Here is a 19,666-nt window from a genome sequence, read left to right as displayed (position 1 = left end):
TATTGTTTTCGTTTACGATAAAAAATACCTCGAATTCAGTCTTGTTGTTGTATTTTTCCTCAGTACTGATATCTATATCCAATACAAATTTTCTAAATAAAACAAAGGGGAAGAAAAGCTGAATACATTACAAACTCTTAACCTTATAATGTGTTTCATTATATTTATTTGGCTCAAAAACAAAAAAACTGCGAGTTCACGGCCTTGAGTTAGTGTCTAGCCCAAGTGTTTAAGTTTTCTTAACTTGAAGAGCCACCAGCGCTTTTAAACATTGCCCCCCCCCCCCATGGACTACGATTCCCAAGAGAACACACCGAGAGAGGCCCATGAAGTGCATTGTGGGAATTGCAGTCCTGAGTGACGATTTTTTCCCAACCCTGGACTCCTGCTCGGATTCCGGGAGGGTAGGACACAGGAGCTACCAATTAGCTGGGGCCATGTCGGTGAGACCGTGGTCCAATTGGAAAAGCCGGTGTGAGGGGCTCGCATAATGATTGGCCAATGCCTGACCCCGGAGGCGGGGCAATAAGGTGGGCGGGAAGGTCGCGGCGATTGGGCGAGGAGCCCGCGGCGGCGGGCGGAGATTGGCTGCGAGCTGGGGAAGGGAGGCCTGGGAAGGGGCGGAGGAAGGAGGCCAGAGCAGGAAGAGCAGCGGCGAGGCGGCGGCGGCGGCTGAGTCGGTGGTGGCTGAGGCAGAAAGCGACAGCTCCAGGGGGTGCAGCGGCCCTGAGAGCAGGATGCGGGTCGGGGTCAGGCTGACGCTGCTGCTGTGTGTGGTGCTGCTGGGTTCGGCCTCGGTGTCTTCGGGTCAGTATCCGCCCCCTCGGACTGGAGGCCAGGAGCCACCGCCCCCCGGCCTCCATCCCGGGGCAGGGCCGTGGGGGCTCCGGCTGGAGACTCCACTCTCTCTGGTCACAGCTCGCATTTGCTTGTCACTTGCTGTCATTTCTGGGGCTTGGGTTGGCCTGGGCCGGAGCAAGTGTTTAGGGGAGCGTGAGAGGGGAGGAAAAGAAGGGGCGGTCACCCTGCCTACACCTCTCCTCACTTCACAAACTTTACACGACTCGTCACGAGTGAGGAATTGGCTTCATGGGAATGATCCGGACAGCTGGCTTAGACCTCCAGTGACATAGGAGCTCTACCGGAGCTTCCACGAAGCTCGTGTAGATTGTGTGCTGCATCAGTTTCGAAACTCTGGATTTGGGATTTGTAAATTTAGTGATTGACACACCTGGGGTTGTCACTGGGCAGAGCCGGATCCATCAGAACCAGGATGTCCACAGTTTTTTGGTGGGTTTGTTTAGCAACTGAGGTGGTCTTGTCTCTGTCTCTCTAAAAACGAAGACTTTTTATTTAATTGTGCCTACTGTCTACCCATTTTAAAGAAATACTCCTAAGAGAGTGGTTTTTACCTCTCTCACAGTTTGAGTTGCCCCATGTTTTCTGAGAGTAACTACCATTTCTGAAAAAAAATCTTGGTGCTTAATAAATGTAAAGTGGATAGCATCTAGTTTTAACTTTTTACGTAGGTACAGAAATTCGTATGCTTTTGAATTGATTTTCCAGTTAGATGATTTATACTCTGGTCCTGAAATGATCATTTCCCTTTTTTTAATAGTTTAATCTGCCTACACTTGAAAACGTCTATTTTGAGAGTGTTGGTAACGAAATACTTAGTGTTTCTAACTGTTGGTAGAGAAACAATTAGTACAATAAAGCTTTTGAATTTTAATCAGTTTCAGTTCACAAAACAGCTGTTCTGTGGCTTTAAATTTTTTTGGAACAAGGCAGGGTATAAATGTCAACTTTTTTTCCAACAGAAAATTTCCCAGATGGTTATTTGAATCCTCAAATTATCTGTCCTAGTTGTAAGTCAATGCTGTAACGTCATTCTGCTTCTAAAATAAGAGGTCTAAACCTAAAATTTTATCCATAATGTAGCTTAAGATACCATTTCAAAAGCAACGAGCATATGCCAGTTACTTTCCTGCCAACATCATGCTTTGAGGTCTGCTCCCCACCTCCCCTTTTAGTGTTGATTTGTGTTTATGACCATATCTTTAAAACACTGTGTAACTTCTGAAGCACTGCTAGCTAGCAGTTTGATCTAAGAGGTATGGAATGAAACGGTTGAGTGTAGTGAGTAAAGTACCCTAAGGACTGTGAGCCACCTGCCTCAGAATTCCTCTTAAGGGTTTGTTATAAATGCAGTTTTAGGTCTGGAACAGGTTGGGGCATCTGTAGTTTAACAGGCTTCACAAGTGATTCTTCACACTAAAGTGTAAGAACTACTAGTTTTAAAGAACATGGTACATATCCTTCTGAATTCAGTTTGCAGAATTTAAAGAAAGTCAAAACATACATTTTCTTGCATCTTCATTTGACTAGATTTCATACATCTAAAGTGCCATGTCAGTGGAGATGATACTTGAAGTCTTTTAATCAGTTGGAATTCTCAGTTTATTGTAATAGGAGACTATTAATACCCAAGTGTTAAATCTTTGGTTGTGTTGATATAAACAGAGGACTACGTTCATGAAACGACTGCTCTGATTTCCATCAGTTGAAACAAATTTCTAGAGAAAAAACATTTCTCTGGTAGAGGCAAAAATCTTAACCAGAACTAGAACAATATAGATGTTAATGCTGACAAGTGATAAAGGCACTACTAACCTCACATGAAGTACAAATATCATAAAACTGTTATATGAGATAAAGTTGTATAAATTGAGTAAATGGATTTTCAGGACTTTTTTATTGATTAAATTGCTTATTTTTATGGACTATCAGCCTCATTTTTACTTTGGATTTAAAGGTTTACTCCTATTTAAAAGTCAACTCTTGGGTCATAATTTTGTGTCAACTTAATGTTTGAATGTTAGTAGGTACCCAGAGCAAGTTGCATGTATTGCCAGCTAGGACATGATTAAACAACAAAGAAAATCTTGATCCTTACATTGTTAGTAGCTATTATCTAGTATCTTGTCTTAAAGACATGTAAGAATATAATACTTTTATTAGAAATGTGTATAAATTTAAAGGAGATTTGAAAGATATTTCTTTATTTTCTCAAGATAATAATGAAAAATGCTATAACTTTTTCTCTCAGAAATACATATTTTCTTATTTTTGATAGGAAGTGGGTTACTGCTTAAAATGGTTTACCTTTTTTTCTTTATGCCAAATAATATTATAAAATCTTTTAAATTAGGTCCACTGCTAGGTATTTCAGGTAACAGTTGCATTAATTAGCACCATATTGTCAGAGAATAGATTGCAGATCACAGAGGATGTTTCATGTCATTCTTCTTTTGTTTCTTAAAACTTTATTGAGAATCAACAGGGCAGATGATATTCCCCTTTGACACATTGAGAAAAAGGAGGCTCAGCAAGCTTGCCATATTGAACCACGTGTGTTAACATTGGTGTGTAATTAAACTAGGTTTTGAGCCCAGTTCTCCAGGCCTTGGATTTGGAGTAATTAGGAAATAGTAATTAGAAATCAGCAGAATCCTAGAATCTGCACAGATTCAGTGGCAAAGCTGAAGACAGGGTATCTAGTCTCTTCACTAAACTTTAAAGATTTTCTGTGTTTGAAGGTGTATTATCTGTTTAATTTACATGACAAGTTGGAAAGTGAATTTGTAATGATCACTTTTCCCTGAAAGAATATCCCTGGTAGTTTGCAGTTTGTTAGCTAATATAATAAAAATGAAAATTGGTCTTTTTCAAAGGAAGGTATATGATTACCAGAGTAATGTAAACCGTGGCATTTTAGATATGATACTGTTGAATGAGAAATCCGTAACTCTTCATGGAATCCTTTTGCATTTTTTTTGTTGCTTGATGTATGTGTTCTGGTAAAAGCATTACTATATTCTTTTTATCTATGCATAATTTCAGCATTTTTGATCTTTACCTGACCACCCATCAGAAGTTTCTAGATTAGAAGAAACTTCTTTAAAGTATTGTGTGAATGAATATATTGGTTTGAAAGAGAAAATAGCTTGTACTTTCGGATTACCATCTGCAGTAAGCTTTCTCAGTTTACTAAATGAGAAAGAATTCTCTTATTTACCAGTAACCTGAGTATATATCCCTAGGTTGTGAAGAGAGCAAAGAAAGAGAAGCATGATGCAATTCATGTGAAATAACCCTGGTGTCACAAGTTCCTATGTCCCTGGGAGCTGAAAAACACATGTTGCTACTCTAATGCCTAACATTATCTCAGATGTATTATCTCAAATGTACATGTCTTAAAATTTATTTATAGGCATCTATATTATTTATCTATTAGCCACATTTGTAACCTGTTGTGACAGGGTACTAAATTGAGTGATTAGTGATAGAGGAGTTCCACATAATCTAAAGTTTCAGTATTTGGGGATGTACCCTGTACATTTCACATTTAATGTCTGCTCTTGATAATGCTTGTGAATTAAATTCACACATACAACTTTGATATATAATAGAGATGAATTTTTTTTCAACTTTATCCAAAGATTTGTTGAGAATGGTGAATTTTGAACCATATGTTAGAACTTGGGCTTTGGATAATATTTGTAAAGATGTGAGCATGAGGGATGGTTGTTCATTAATTGACATCCCTACCTAAATGGTACAGTCACTATGGGACTAACACATGCTATATCATTCTCCACAGAAATAAAACATTTGGAAGGTAATCTAAAAATAGTGAATGTGAAAACAGCTATAATTTAAGTTTTCTTTGAATTGACAGCACTTTTTTCTTTTAAATGGCTCTACTTGTGGCATATGGGAGTTCCCGGGTCAGGAATTGAATCCAAGCTGCAGCTGTGACCTAAGTTGCAGCTGCAGGAACACCGGATCCTTTAACCCATTGCACCAGGTCAGGGATCGAACACACACCTCTGCAGAGATCCAAGTCACTGCAGTCAGATTCTTAACCCACTGCTCCACAATAGGAACTCCTTGGCAGTGCTTTTATAAATGACGAAACCTAACTAGTATGTTGGTTTTCTCAAATATTTTTTTTAAAAGCCCACAAATACTGTGAAATAGAGTTGGGTATTTGGTACATAAAGGGTTGGTTATACGTCTTAAAGTTAGCTCAGTAATTTGACAACACAAATTCCAAAATATGTTTTTGTTGTACTTTAGAGAGTTACTAGTTACCAATAATATTTAGAATATAATCTTATGAAGTAAAGACAAATGGCAACTGTAACACCAAACTTTCTGGTAAAAATCACATGGTCTTATAGCATTTTGTCTACTGGTTAATTTCTCATATAATTTATGGAGCTGGAAATACTGAAGCTCACTCCTGGATGAAATCAGATAATTTTAAGAGTAAGAAGGAAACTTAGAGATCATCTGACAGATTTTTTTTTTTTTTTAACCAGTCAGAAATACAAAGATCAAATATTTGCAAGTGGCTATTGCATTGTTGAATGTGTTTATATAAGAGCAGGAAAAAGAATAAGAAGCAACCAGAATAGAAGTAGTAGCAGGAAAATACAGAAAGAATAATAGGAGGAAACAATATAATTAGACAAAGCCAAAACAGCCAATATGAATTTGGAAGAAATGTTAACTAGTGGCTGGATTTATTTAATATAAGCTGTTGATTTCTTAATAAATAGGTCTCATGTGAATGAATACACAGTAGTGTGATGCTACTTTTTACCCATATCTGGTTATGTCTTCAGTAAAATTGAACACAAATCCTAAATATCTTTGACAAGTCTGCTGTTAAATAATAATTCCTGGTGTCCTTTTTTAGTAGTCTTAGTGAATCATAAAATGCTAGTTATCATTAAAATAACCTCAAGTAACTTCAGATTCCGAGTAGAGGAAAAGAATGGATGGAATCCTGCAGCTCAAAAGTCAGAGCGCTACTTTTATAAATTTAGTAACTCGTTCTCAGTAGTGGACTAACTGTATACAGAAGAATTGGAAGACAGCTGAAGAACTATCTGCTTTTGGTTGTGGTGGTGTTGGTCTTGCTACCTGTAACAAATGAAGCTAATGTATTTTCCTGGAGAAAAAAAGAAAAAAATACCACCCCAGCATCTTTTTTTCCTTTCATTTAATCTTTTTTGAACAGCTGTTGAATACAACCAATTTTTAAGTAATTCCAGGTTTATTTATCTGGTGTCTGATTTTTATTTGTTGTATTTCAGATACTTTCATTTAACAATACCTGTGATTTCCAAACAAGAAAGGTAACTAAATTGTCTTAAAATTTCTTTACAGATGAAGAAGGTGACCAGGATGAATCCTTAGATTCCAAGGTGTGTACTCAAATTTGGACTACCAGTATTTGATGCCCAATTGTAAGCATGAATCAGGTATCTTAGGATGTGAAATCTGCATCTTTTGAACAACTGAATTGGATTTTTTTTTTTTTTTTGGCTGTCTCATAGCACATTGAGTTCCCAGGCCAGGGATCAGATCTGAGCTGCAGTTGTGACCTACTGCAAGACTGGATACTTAACCCACTGTGCGGGGCTGGGGATTAAACCTGCGACCCAGTGCTACAGAGATGCTGCCGATCCTGTTGAACCACAGCAGGAAATCCCTGAAATGGATTTTTAAAAAGAGGAAAAAAGATAGTTGATATCAGTATTAGTTCTAGTTCTTCCAGGGATAAAAACAATGGCTTACCTACAGGAGAGAGAATAATATATCCATTGAGAGTGTTGCTTATTACATTCATTTTCAACTTAAATGTGCTGTGTGTGTGTGTGTGTGTGTTGAAGAGCCTTGAGGCAATAACATGTTTACCATGTAATGAGAGATTGATTTTTTTTTTTCTTTGTTACTTTTTAGGGCTGCGCTTGCAGTATATGGAAGTTTCCAGGATAGGGGTTGAAACGGAGCTGTAGCTGCCAGCCTACACCACAGCCACAGCAACGCAGGATCCAAACCAAGTCTGCGGCCTTGCAGCTCATGGCAATGCCAGATTCATAACCCACTGATTGAGGCCAGGGATCAAACCCGTGTCCTCATAGCTTCTAGTCACATTTGTTTCCACTGCACCACAACAGGAACTCCAAGAGATTGATTTTTATTCCTTTTCATTTTAGTTTTTAAATTTGAAGACTTAACTTCTGCCATTTGTTTCTACTTATATCCATGTTTTAAAAAATCTATTAAGTTGATGCACTTAAATTGGTTGATTGAATAAATAAGACTGATTATTACATATCCGGTGGGACCAATCAGTTATGATCCGAGTCTAGATGAGAAGGAATGTAGGTAAGAAATAGGAAGCTGGAGTTCCCGTGGTGGCGCAGTGGTTAACGAATCCGACTAGGAACCATGAGGTTGCGGGTTCGGTCCCTGCCCTTGCTCAGTGGGTTAACGATCCGGCGTTGCCGTGAGCTGTGGTGTAGGTTGCAGACACGGCTCGGATCCCGTGCTGCTGTGGCTCTGGCGTAGGCCGGTGGCTACAGCTCCGATTCAACCCCTAGCCTGGGAACCTCCATATGCCGAGGAAGCGGCCCAAGAAATAGCAACAACAACAAAAGACAAAAAGACAAAAAGACAAAAAAAAAAAAAAAAGAAATAGGAAGCTATAGTACAGGGCTATATCATACAGGGAAGTTTGAGGCATATTGGGAACAAGTAGGGGAAGACCTTTACCTAGACTGGCAAGTAAGGAAGGCTTCTTGTGAGGAGGTAACATCTGAGTTGATGTTAAGTGGTGATGAAGGCAAGTGATGGGCACATACCAAAGTCTGTAGAGGTAAGTGAGTAAACACAGTCAAGAGCTAAAGGAGATATATCTGGATTAGTAAAAGTAGTGGTCAAATTAGGTTGGAGGAAGTCTTGTTACTGTTGGAAACTAAAAATACTTTATATATTCTCAGACTTCTTTGCCATCAGATGAGTCGGTAAAGGACCATAGCCCAACAGGCAGAGTAGTTGCTGGCCAGTTATTTCTTGAGTCAGAAGAATCAGAAGTGGAATCGCCTATTCAAGAAGAGGAAGACAGCCTTAGGAGCCAAGAAGGGGAAAGTGTCGCAGAAGAAATTAACTTTCTAGAATCTCCAAATCCAGAAAACAGGGACTATGAAGAACCAACGAAAGTACGGAAACCAGGTAGTCTGGACTAAAAGTTTTGTTTGCTTTTGCCTGATTTAGGAAGGAGACAACTGAAACTTTAAAGCTAGTGTAAAAGGTGCAGAAATCCTGTTCTACTGATTATTCACCACATATAATATATAGAGTATAGTTTTACAGGATTTTCTAGGTGTTAATACATAGAAGTTAATCACTTAGCAGATTTAATTCAAGTTATGTAAACTGAATTCAATAGTAAAAATTATGTTTGATTATATTCATATTCAAGCATTTCCTTTTGGACTCCAGTAAGTAATAATCTGTCAGAGTGGTATGCAAAATAGAAACTCAGGCAGGAAGGGTTGTCTAACTTACTGCTGTATTTATATTCAGAACTGTGTTAGGATTTTTACAACAATAACCTTTCAGTCATCCTAGGTAATTTGATTTAGCTGTTTATCCCTCTGCAGTTGAAGCTTACATAAAAACTTTAATCCTCTTCTAACTTTCATCTTCTTGACATTCTATTTTTATTTTATTTTATTGTTTTTTATTTTTAGGTTTTCTTAAATGAGATGCCATACTTATTTTTTTATTTTAAAAAAAGTTTTTAATATAATGATTTCTATTTTTTTCCATTATAGCTAGTTTACAGTGTTCTTTCAGTTTTCTACTGTACAGCATGGTGACCCAGTCACACATACATGTGTACATTCTTTTTTCTCACATTATCATGCTCCGTCATAAGTGACCAGACATAGTTCCCAGTGCTACACAGCAGGATCTCATTGCTAATCCATTCCAAAGGCAATAGTCTGCATCTATTCACCCCATCCTTCCCACACCCTCCCGATACTCTATTTTTAAATTTACAGCTTGTTCTTCCTCACAATAGAGTGCTAAATAACTATTCTTTTAAAAATTAACATGTCCGCTCTGCACTGTCCTACCACACTTCCGTTATTTAGTCTATCATTTCAGAGATAGTCATCATACCGTATATTGTTAGCCAATCTCAAAAATCCAGATTTTACCTTTTAAAAACATAATTTATTACAAATACTTTATATATGTGTGTGTATATATATATATATATATTTTTTTTTTTTTGCCTTTTTAGGGCTGTACCTGTGACATATGGAGGTTCACAGCCTAGGGCTTAAATCGGAGCTGAAGCTGTTGGCCTACGCCACAGCCATAGCAATGCCAGATCTGAGCCACGTCTGCAACCTACACCACAGCTCACGGCAATGCCAGATCCTTAACCCACTGAGCAAGGCCAGGGATCAAACTTTCGTCCTCGTGGATACTAATAGATTCATTTCCGCTGAGCCACAATAGGAAAGCCCTACAAATATTTTATAATAAAGAGTAGAGAATCCATTTTTTAAAAAATTAAAAGTGCCTTTGGAGTTCCCGTCATGGCTCAGTGGTTAACGAATCCAACTAGGAACCATGAGGTTGCAAGTTTGATCCCTGGCCTTGCTCCATGGGTTAAGGATCTGGTGTTGCCATGAGCTGTGATGAAGGTTGCAGTCTCAGCTTGGATCCCAAGTTGCTGTGGCTGTGGTGTAGGCTGGTGGCAACAGCTCTGATTAGACCCATAGCCTAGGAACCTCCATATGCCACGGGAACAGACCAAGAAATGGCAAAAAGCCAAAAAAAAAAAAATCGAAAGTACTTTAATGTCATTAACTCAATATAACAGCTGTTAACATCATGGAGAATAATCTTTCAGGCTTTTTTCTAGGTATGTGATTTTAAGAAGACTAAATTTGTTCAAAATGCATATTCTATTTTACAGCCTGCATTTTTGCATTTAACAGTTTATGATGAACATTTTCCCATATCATTTGTTTCTTTTTTTTTTTTTAAGGGCCGCACCCGTGGCATATGGAGGTTCCCAGGCTAGGGGTCAAATCAGAGCTACAGCTGCTGGCCTATGCCACAAACACAGCAGCACAGGATCTAAGCCATGTCTGTGACCTACACCACAGCTCATGACATCACCAGATCCTTAACCCACTGAGCGAGGCCAGGGTTCGAACCCACAACCTCATGCTTCTTCATCAGATTTGTTTCCACTGTGCCATAACGGAACGCCTTCCCATATCATTTAACGTTCTTTTACAATTTAATGGGTAATGGCTATAAAAAAATTTTTACTAGTAAATATACTATAAAAAATATTTTTCCCGGGAGAGCCTATAAAATCTGTATCTTTTTGCACATCTCTGAATATCTCCTGAGAGTTCCTAAAATTAAATCATAAAAGTAAAATATGAAAATTTAAGAAATATTTGATACACACTGCTAAATTGTTCTTCAGAAAAGTCTGTTTAGTTCCTTTGAAATTACTTCTTTTCTTGTACCTCAGCAAAGTGTATATTACTATTTTAAAATTTTTACCAAACATTACTGTTTCATTCATTCCTTTTTTTTTTTTTTTTTTAATTTGGGAGACTTATAAACAAGCACAAAAGTAGAGGGTGTCATGACCCCCATGTATCTACTGTCACCAGCATCAGCAGCCATCAACACCCTTGTTCTTGTTTTGTCTTTACCATTCCACATCCGTTTACTTTTTTCCCCCTAAAATATTAAGCAAATTCCATGTTGTTTTACCTGCATACATATCTCTAAAAGTAAGATTTTTAAAAATTTTTTAAATTAAAGTATAGTTGATTTACAGTATGCCAATTTCTGCTGTACAGCAAAGTGACTTAGTCATACATACATATACATTCTTTTTTAAAATGTTATTTTTCATCATGGTCTATCCCAGGAGATTGGATATATCTCCCCATGCTGTACAGCAGGACCTTATTGTCTATCCATTCTAAATGTAATAGTTTGCATCTATTAACCTCACACTCCCAGTCCATCCTACTCCTGCCCCCTCCCCTGTTTCCCTTGGCAACCACAAGTCTGTTCTCTATGTCTGTAAGTCTATAGGTAGGTTCATTTGTGCCATATTTTAGATTCCATATATAAGTGATATCATATGGTATTTGCCCTTCTCTTTCTGACCTACTTTACTTAATGTGATAATCTCTAGGTCTATCCGTATCATTTCAAATGGCATTCTTTCATTCTTTTTTAATGGCTGAGTAGTATTCCACTGTATATATGTACCACATCTCAATCCATTCATCTGTCAATGGATATTTAGGTTGTTTCCATGTTTTGGCTATTGTGAATAGTGCTGCAATGAACATAAGGGTAACTTTTTGAATTACAATTTTATCTGAATATATGCCCAGGAATGGGATTGCTGGATCATGTGGTAGTTCTATATTTAGTTTTCTAAGGAACCTCCATACTCTTTTCCATAGTGGTTTTACCAGTTTATGTTCCTACCAACAGTGGAGGAGGATAACACCCATGAAGTTAATTATTATTCCTTTATCTCCCAATACCCAGATTCTGTTCAGTTTTCCCAGTTGTTTCAAATGCCTTTTTGGAATTGGTTTCAATCAGTATGCACACTAAGATCTTAGGTTTTTCTTAATCCGTAACAATTTTTCCTCTCGTGTTTTTTGGTGTCATTTTAATTGTTAAAGAAAGAATATTCTTTTTGCTACACAATTTCCAACATTCTGGATCTAGCTGGTTATATCCTTGTAATGTAATTGAACTTGTTCTTTTATCTGCTATCTGGACTATGAACTGGAAATTAGTTCTAAAGACTTGGGTAGATATAGTTCCATTTTTTAATTGAGAATAGTCATGGACAGTGTTGCACACTTCCCATTGCACTACCTGGAAGGTATATACTATCTGATGGTTCCACTTCTGGTGATTGATCAGTAAGGTTGGGTGGTGTCCCGCCATTCGAAAGTTCCTTATTGACCTTTTACCTAGAGGTTTGGGGCTTCACTTGTTGTCTGCATCCATTATTTCACTAGGGTTGCAAAATGATGACTTTATGACTTAGCATTCCTCCTGCATTTGTTACCTAGGATCTGTATAAAGAAGAACTGTCCCTCGTCAACTATTTGATTATCCAGAAATACAGTCCATACAGCAGAATAAATGCTCGATTCTTTACCTTGAAATATTTTCAAATAATGATTTTATGTCCTAGCAAAGGAGACTAGTGAATATTTTTTTGTTTCTGTTTGTTTTGCTTTGCTTTTGAGCATCATTACAAATCCATGGGTATTATACATCTGTATTTACTCTTTTGCAATTATTCTTTCGTTTTTATTGCTTACATTATTCCATTTTTAGCCATTGAGTGTCCCTTTAAGTTCATTCCTTTGTCCTTTTGATTAATCAGAGGTAACTTTTTAACTTTTTTCTTTTCAGGCAGGACAAGATGGCCCAAATTCATCTTACACATTTCCTGACCTAAAATTGAATCTCTTAGCCCTTTCTCCAGGGAATCTAAATTCCTTTTAGAGGGAAATTGTATTTATTTTAGATGCTACAATCTAAACACTAGGGATATACATTGCAACTGAGGTGTCCTTACTAATAGGCCCTTTTGATGGTTAATGGTAGGAAATGTAACATTCATATTGATTATTCCAGTTCAAATTAAATACTGTAGGTAAAATAACACAAAGGGTCATATTGACAAATTGGCCTCACAAGAATCACACATTGTATCCACTATCAAATTGAATAAATAAAAACTTTTCAAAGACAAGGCACAAGTCACAGCTCTGACTGCCAGAGCTATCCCCAGCTCCTGTCTTACCTCAATTAGGATATGCTTTGGCCCAGATTTCAACATACGAGGCCTCTGATCAACACATATAAAGTGTCAGTTATGAAACATTTCCACTTTATTCCCTGCTTATTACTTCATGGCATTTGTGGTATTTTCTAGGAAGCCATGCCTGGTAACTACTTACATCCTAGGTTTATGTACAGTGAGCAGTCTAGGCAAACCAAGTCCCACCCATTAAAGCAGTGTACACGTTAAGACTCTGCTGGTGGTAAATACCTTGAGTGTATTTGCCAGAAGGCCTCTTGTTAGCATGTTTCTCAGATGATCATGTCACCTCTCTGTCTCTCTGTTTATTGGGCAGTAAAAGAAGAGAACAGATTTTGGGTCTGCTACTAGTCTTTTCCACCCATCACTGTTTCTGCTTCTTTCTTTTATGTTTGGGTTTCCTTGCTTGATGCTCAAAATCATGGTACCTAACAATGTTACATTGCTTTAAACAAATGAATAAAGTTACATGTCATTTCAAAATAGCAGTGGCAACCTTACCACTAACAATAGGACCACGGAATGAAGTATAAGATTTCTTTGTGTTCTTAGTATATATTTTACTCATAATTTGTAGCATGATGTGTTTTTAAATCACTTCAGTAATTCTCTGTGGTCATACCAACAGTTTTATAAACATTTAGATTCACTTGTTTTAGTTTTTCGGTAATTACTTTTTTTTTCCTTTCATTCAAACTTGTTTTTAATGTATTATTCATACATGAACAGGCTTATGTATGTACACATAACACAAGTTACATAGGCACAACTTTGTATGCAGTCTCAGCTGCATTAGAACTGAGTCCTGTGACAGTTACTTAGAAGTTATAAAATGATGACTTTATAACTTAGCATTCCTCCTGCATTTGTTACCTTCCTTTGTCTCTGTCATATTGATCTTCCATGTCTCTGCCATGTTGATCTTCCTAAAACCCAAATTTGTTCCTATAACTCCCCTGTTTACAACCCCCGCCTTTTGCTCCCACTTGCCTATGAGATGAAGTACTCACTCCTTAGCATACTTCACAAAGCCTTCTGTGTGTACACGCCTGCCCCGTCCTGTGACTTAACTCCCAAAGCTTTCCCCACCTCCCCTTTTCCAGCAATACCAAACCTATCACCCGTCTTCAAATACACCTCTGGGCCTCTGTACAGGTTCTCCCCACTGCTTGGTATACGTTCCTCACCCCCTTGCCCAAATCCACCTATCGTATTTCTACTCATCTTTAAAGATTAATTTAGCTTCCCGCTTTCTGAAGCAGTTCCCGAACTGCCCAAGGGTAGTTAAGAGTCTCTTGTAGGTAAAGACTTACTGTCTAGTGTCCCTATTTTCTCCTTTTCCCCCTGATGCCAGTTATCTAACAGCAGCCAGACTGATCTTCCTGTTCAGAAGCCTCCAATGGCTTCCCGTCACGTTCAGAATAAAATCTAAACAAGGCTTTATATGATCAAGCCGCTCCTACCTGACCTTATCTTCTGTCACTCCCCTTAACTCACATACATAACTCCAAGTCACACTTGCCTTCTGCTGTTTGTTGAACATTTCATACTTATTCTCATCTGTGTCAGAAATCCCCAAGACCACGCCCGCATTCTCAGTGATCCTCCGGAAAGACTCACAGGACTCAGCATATAGTTGTATTTACAGCTATGACTTATCACAGCAAAAGAATACAGAGCAAAATCAACAGAGGGAAAGGTGCATGGGGTGAAGTCTGAGTGGAGCAAGATGCAAGCTTGCAAGGGTCCTTTCCCAGGGGAGTCACACGGTATGGGTTTAATTTCCCCAGCAGCAAGTTGGGACAACATATAAAATGTTGTCTATTAGGGAAGCTTGTTAGAGACGTCATACCCAGACTTTTTATAGGGAGCTGGTCACATAGGCTCTGTGTCTAGTATGTACCAAAATTACAGACTCCCAGAAGGAAAGCAGGTGTTCAGCATAAACCATATTGTTTGTACAGTTGGGATGAGTCACTTATAACAGGGTAATGGGAACCCTTCCAAAATCTTCAGTTCCCAGACACAAGCCAAGGACCAACCTTGTAAGCAGGCCATTTCAAGGTTAGAAGTTTAGGAGCCATGTCCAGCGCAGCAGGGCAACCGGCAATTCTAGAAGAGGGGCAGGGTGGTATAACAAACACACAAGACTCTTTTACATTTAGAAAGTGGGGGACCTGGAGGCACTCTGTTCCACAGAAAAAAGGTGCTGGATTTTAGCCCTCACGACTTTTATTAAGGAAGGTGCTGTATGTAGATTAATGAGCGGGAACAGGGATAGGCAATGACAAAGCTACCTCTTAGTGAATAACAAAGGAAACTATTAGCACTGGTGCATACCTCTAGGGCATAGTGCAGCTGCTTATAGAATAGTATAGTTCATTCATAACTCCCTTATTTTGTCTTTGAAGAAGACCCTGTACTTAGAACTGCATCAGCATATATTTGCCGTCTGCAGAGTTCAGCTGTTCAGTGATCTCCAACATTTAGGCCTGCTATGTTCACTCTTCTCTGTGTGATATACCCGTCGGTCATCAACTACGACCAGGTCACTGACCAGGTTGACTTTACAGTGAAATTATTATCAGTAAGATCCAGACAGCAGAGTGAGACCAACCTGCAAGGTTGATTTTAGTTGTATTCCTCATGTCTTAGCCAGATAACCAGACACTGGCATAGAAAGGCAGTGTCTCCTTCAATTTCTATATTAACCTTTTTTTATCTGGCCTTAAGCATCAGATCAGGCCCAGTACAGTCTGGCCAGTAAGTTGAGGCTGGCTTGAAAGCCTTCCAGGGCTTGAGGCAGGATCATTCATAGTAGTCGAGGTACACATACAGAAGTTCAGTCCCCAAGGGAACTGTCAGGGATTCCAGGGAATCCCAGAAATGAGGGTTCACCATCGTTGGGCACACCAAGCAAGACCTGAGTTAGTATGATGTAGCTGCTCATGCTGGACAGCCTGTCCTAGGAGTTCCCAGTCAAGTTTCAATAAATTAGTTCAGTTCTGGGTTTCAGGAGCTACGAGTCAGTTCTAAAACAGTTTTGTTGTCGATGACGACATTTTATCCACCACACAAATGTGGTCAACACCTGGAGGTTTCCTTTTCTTTTTTCTTTTTTTTTCCTTGTCTTTTTAGGGTCACACCTGCAGCATATGGAAGTTCCCATGTTGGGGGTTGATTCGGATCTTTAGCTGCTGGCCTACACCACAGCCACAGCAATGTGGGATCCTAGCCACATTTGCAAAGTAACTTATACCACAGCTCACGGCAACGCTGGATCCTTAACCCACCGAACAAGGCCGGGGATCAAACCTGCGTCCTCATGGATACTAGTCAGATTCGTTTCCGCCAAGCCATGACAGGAACTCCCACACTTGGAGGTTTTCTGTGTGGAAAGTGCAAGGGCTAGATCCCCTCCTGCTGCCTCATAGTCAGCCCTGCCAGGTATGATTGTAGGCTCGGCTATCTGAGTTCAGAGTACTCTCAACAGCTTGGAAAGGTGCATGGAGAGTTTTCCTTCGGGAAGAGAAAGAAGCTTCCAGAAATAGTTTCAAAAAACAAAGATTGTAATGCCTCTCCCCTCCCTTGTGCCTTTCCAGGTGCAGAGGGTTTTGGCTTATTTTCCTTGGTTGATACAAAATCTGTTTCCATTCAACAATCATAATTTTATATTTCTTCAGTCATCCCCTACTCTCATTCTTTTGTCTGGTGTGAAGGGGTTCAAGACTTCTTCCTAGAAAAACTCCTTTATATTGCTGAACCAGAAAAACGTCATGTTCACCAATTGGTCAGGGCAAAACTCCTGAATTTTCAAAAAAAATCAAGTTTTATATAACCTCCCATCCCTTTCACCCTGATCACTTATCCAGTGAACAGCCTAGAAAAGAGCAGTGGGAGAGGAGTGAGGGGGGCAGTCAGGTATCAGTCCTTGGTCGCCAGTGGCAGCTCCTCAGTAGACCAGGCACAGGGAATAGACCTCAGTGAGACTTGCTCGAGAGGGGGTTATGAGTCAGCTCAACCTGTCAGGAGTGAATCAAAGGTCACAGTTCCTGGGAGGTACCCTCCCCCAAATTGCAGCTTTCAGCAGTAGTCACAAGGGTGTGATCAGTCTATCAGAACTATGCAAGGAATCAGCAGCTTGATTTCAGATGGTCCCTTCAAAGAACAGGTCCTTTCCCGCAGGCATTTGTATAGGACCCAGATAGTCCAGCTGAGCAGCTGTGATATCCTCGCAGGGTAAGCCCCACAGAGAGGTGGCCTAATGTGCAGAGGTCACAAAGTGTGAGTTCTGTTTATGAGCCCATGCCTGCTTTCAGTTCAGCACAGCTCCCACTGAAGCTGGAAGCTTATACCAGATGGTATCAGGCTTTAGCTTAGAATCAAGTCCAGGCAGTTAGGATCTATGAATTAAGAGTTTAAAAAAGCCAGAGGCTGTTCTTCAGCAGCAAAGACTAGATGCTGCAGACCAAAGAGTCCAAGTGGCAGATAAGACTTTCCTATGACCATCTGGTTTTGTCACTCTTCAAGTCCAAATCAACCCATTCACAGATATGCCCATCAGTCTTTAAGGGACAGGCCTCCACTTTCACAAGAGTTCATCAGCCAACTAAAACCTTCTTTTTAGAACTCTAAAAGCAGATCTCCATCTGTAGATCACCTTTCTTTATTATTGTCTCCCTTTTTCCAGAGGCTCCAATAAGTAAAAATCCCTATTTTCCATAGCAGAACTCATCAGTTACAGAGACTTGTTCTGTTTCTGATACTCAATTTAAATTCCAACCTGCCCACTGGCAGCAAAAAGCAAGGGAGTTGTGTCCTACTAACACATTTCTTTGTTGCTGCTTCCCCTGATCAGGATGATTCCTCTAACATGTATGGCATTACAGGCATTTAACATTTTATATCCTTTTTATCATACTTTTAGATGTCAGAGCCACAGAGCATAAAGTCACTAAAAAAAAAAGAAAAAAAATCCTTTTTTTGCCCCCTCATTGCAAATGCACTTAAACTCCTAGCAGTAAATTCTGCATTTGCAATGTGGACATTGCAACTGCCAGGGAAGATCCAGGCTGGAATGCAGGGAAGGAAGGGAGGTACTGCCGCAGCGGCAAGGCTGAAAAAAACTGCCAGGATGTTACCTCCCCCTCTTTTTTTTTTTTTTTTTCTGGTTCATCTGAAATGTTGCTTCAGCCCTGGGACCTGATTTAAACCCCACCCCCACAATGCACATTTTTAACATTTTTGACCTATTTACTTTGAGGCACTGTGGGCCCTTTCTTCTCCCGTCAAGGTCAAGGAGAGAGCAAAACCCAAAGGCATCACTCTAGCCAAAAGCAGCTGGGGGATCCAGCGAGCCCACTCTCCAGGAGTTGGATCTATCATTTTAAATTCCACAGGTAATTTTTATTTCTCATAACAGGTAGCAGCTCACCTGCTACTGCATACCACAGATAACCCCATAATCACCTGGGCACGAAAGATGCATCACATCCAGCCCCTTATCCTTGGTTTCCCAAAATTTCACCATCTTTCCATGACTCGGGATTATTCTAAGGTATCCTGTTTCTGATGCCAGCTGATACTGGGAGTCCCCAAGACCATCCCTGGGTACATAGATTTGCTGGGAGGACTCAGCATCTAGTTGTACTCTCAGCTATGATTTATTGTAGCAAAAGGATACAAGGCAAAATTAACAGTGGATGGGGTCCAAAGGAAACAAGGTGTAGGTTTCCCAAAGATCCTCTCCCAGTGGAGTTACACAGGATGCACTTAATTTCCCTAGCACAAGTGACAAAAATGTGTGAAATGTTATCTTCCAGGGAAGCTTATTAGCTCCCCAGTGCCTGGAGTTTTTAGTGGAGACTAGTCATGTAATCACTCTCTGCCTGGCACCTACCAAAATTGCAGACTCCCAGAAGGAAAACAGATGTTGAGCATAAACCACATTGTTTGTACAGTCAGTTTAGGCAGAGTGAGTCACTGGAGTTAGGGTGGCAGGAACCCTCCCAAAGTCTAGGTCCCCAGATGCCAGCCAAGGGCCAACCTTTCAAAGGATAACAGTCATTTCTGTGGTGGTAACTATTTTCTGCATATCATCCCAGTGAACATTTGTTGGAAATGGATGAATAAAAGGCCACCAAGAGATAATGATAACACTGTGGTATTCCCTGTTACAGAATACTTGTAGTCATTTTAAAAGGAGCGTGTTTTGTTGCAAGTAATAGAAAATCCTTCCAACAGTGGCAGGAGCAGAGGTTTATCTGGCTCATATAACCAGAACTCTGTAGATGAGGTGGCTCAGGGCTTGTGCCATCAAGGACTACAGCTCCTTCTTTCTCTCCTGTTCAGTCTCCTTAGTAAATTGGCTTCATCAGTTTGTCCCAGCTGGGACCTTGGATGTGCCCCCAGGTCCTATATCCTCAGGAAGAAGTGGTTCCTACATAAGAGGAGCAGGAGCCTCCTTCAGAAGTCAATGGTAGAACTGCCAAAAGTGTCACTTAACCATCCCCAGCTCTACAAGGTGAGGAAGGGGTTAAGAATTGATAACCAATCTGCACAGTCTGCCATGTGGAAGAATGTCAGTGGTAAATGAAAATGTCACATTGTAGATAATTGACAGTACAATCCTTTATTGGTCAGGGCTCTCCAGAGGATTAGAACCGAAGGCCATCTGCCGGCCAGTTACATCTTGCTCAGGGGAGGCTGGTCTGTGTTCTCTTCAACCTTTAACTGATTGAATGAGGCCCACCCACATTATGGAGGATAATCTGCTTTACTCAAAGCCCATTGATTTTATTTTTAATTTTTAATTTTTTTTTTTTTTTTTTTTTTTTGGTCTTTTTAAGGCCACACCTGTTGCACATGGAGGTTCCCAGGCTAGGGGTCAAA

At 39.7% G+C, this 19,666-nt stretch overlaps 1 protein-coding gene across 1 annotated transcript in view; it reads left to right on the top strand.

Annotated features, from left to right (window-relative positions):
* The first annotated feature begins 626 nt into the window (after positions 1–626).
* Positions 627–19,666, top strand: part of SEL1L (SEL1L adaptor subunit of ERAD E3 ubiquitin ligase) — a 64,440-nt gene continuing 45,400 nt past the window's right edge. The window contains exons 1-3 of the mRNA XM_021099584.2: positions 627–807; positions 6,241–6,278; positions 7,860–8,091. Coding sequence (XP_020955243.1) covers positions 738–807; positions 6,241–6,278; positions 7,860–8,091 — 340 coding nt within the window. The 5' untranslated portion in view covers positions 627–737. The remainder of the gene's footprint in view (positions 808–6,240; positions 6,279–7,859; positions 8,092–19,666) is intronic.

This window comes from Sus scrofa, chromosome 7, assembly GCF_054392235.1.
Source record: "Sus scrofa isolate SSC_HxYL_T2T_F1_AM1 chromosome 7, Sscrofa_HxYL_maternal_Yorkshire_Landrace_v2.0, whole genome shotgun sequence".
In the NCBI taxonomy this organism is placed as follows: Eukaryota; Metazoa; Chordata; class Mammalia; order Artiodactyla; family Suidae; genus Sus; species Sus scrofa.
Note: the sequence above shows the minus strand (reverse complement) of the source record. Positions and strands in the feature narration are given on the sequence as shown.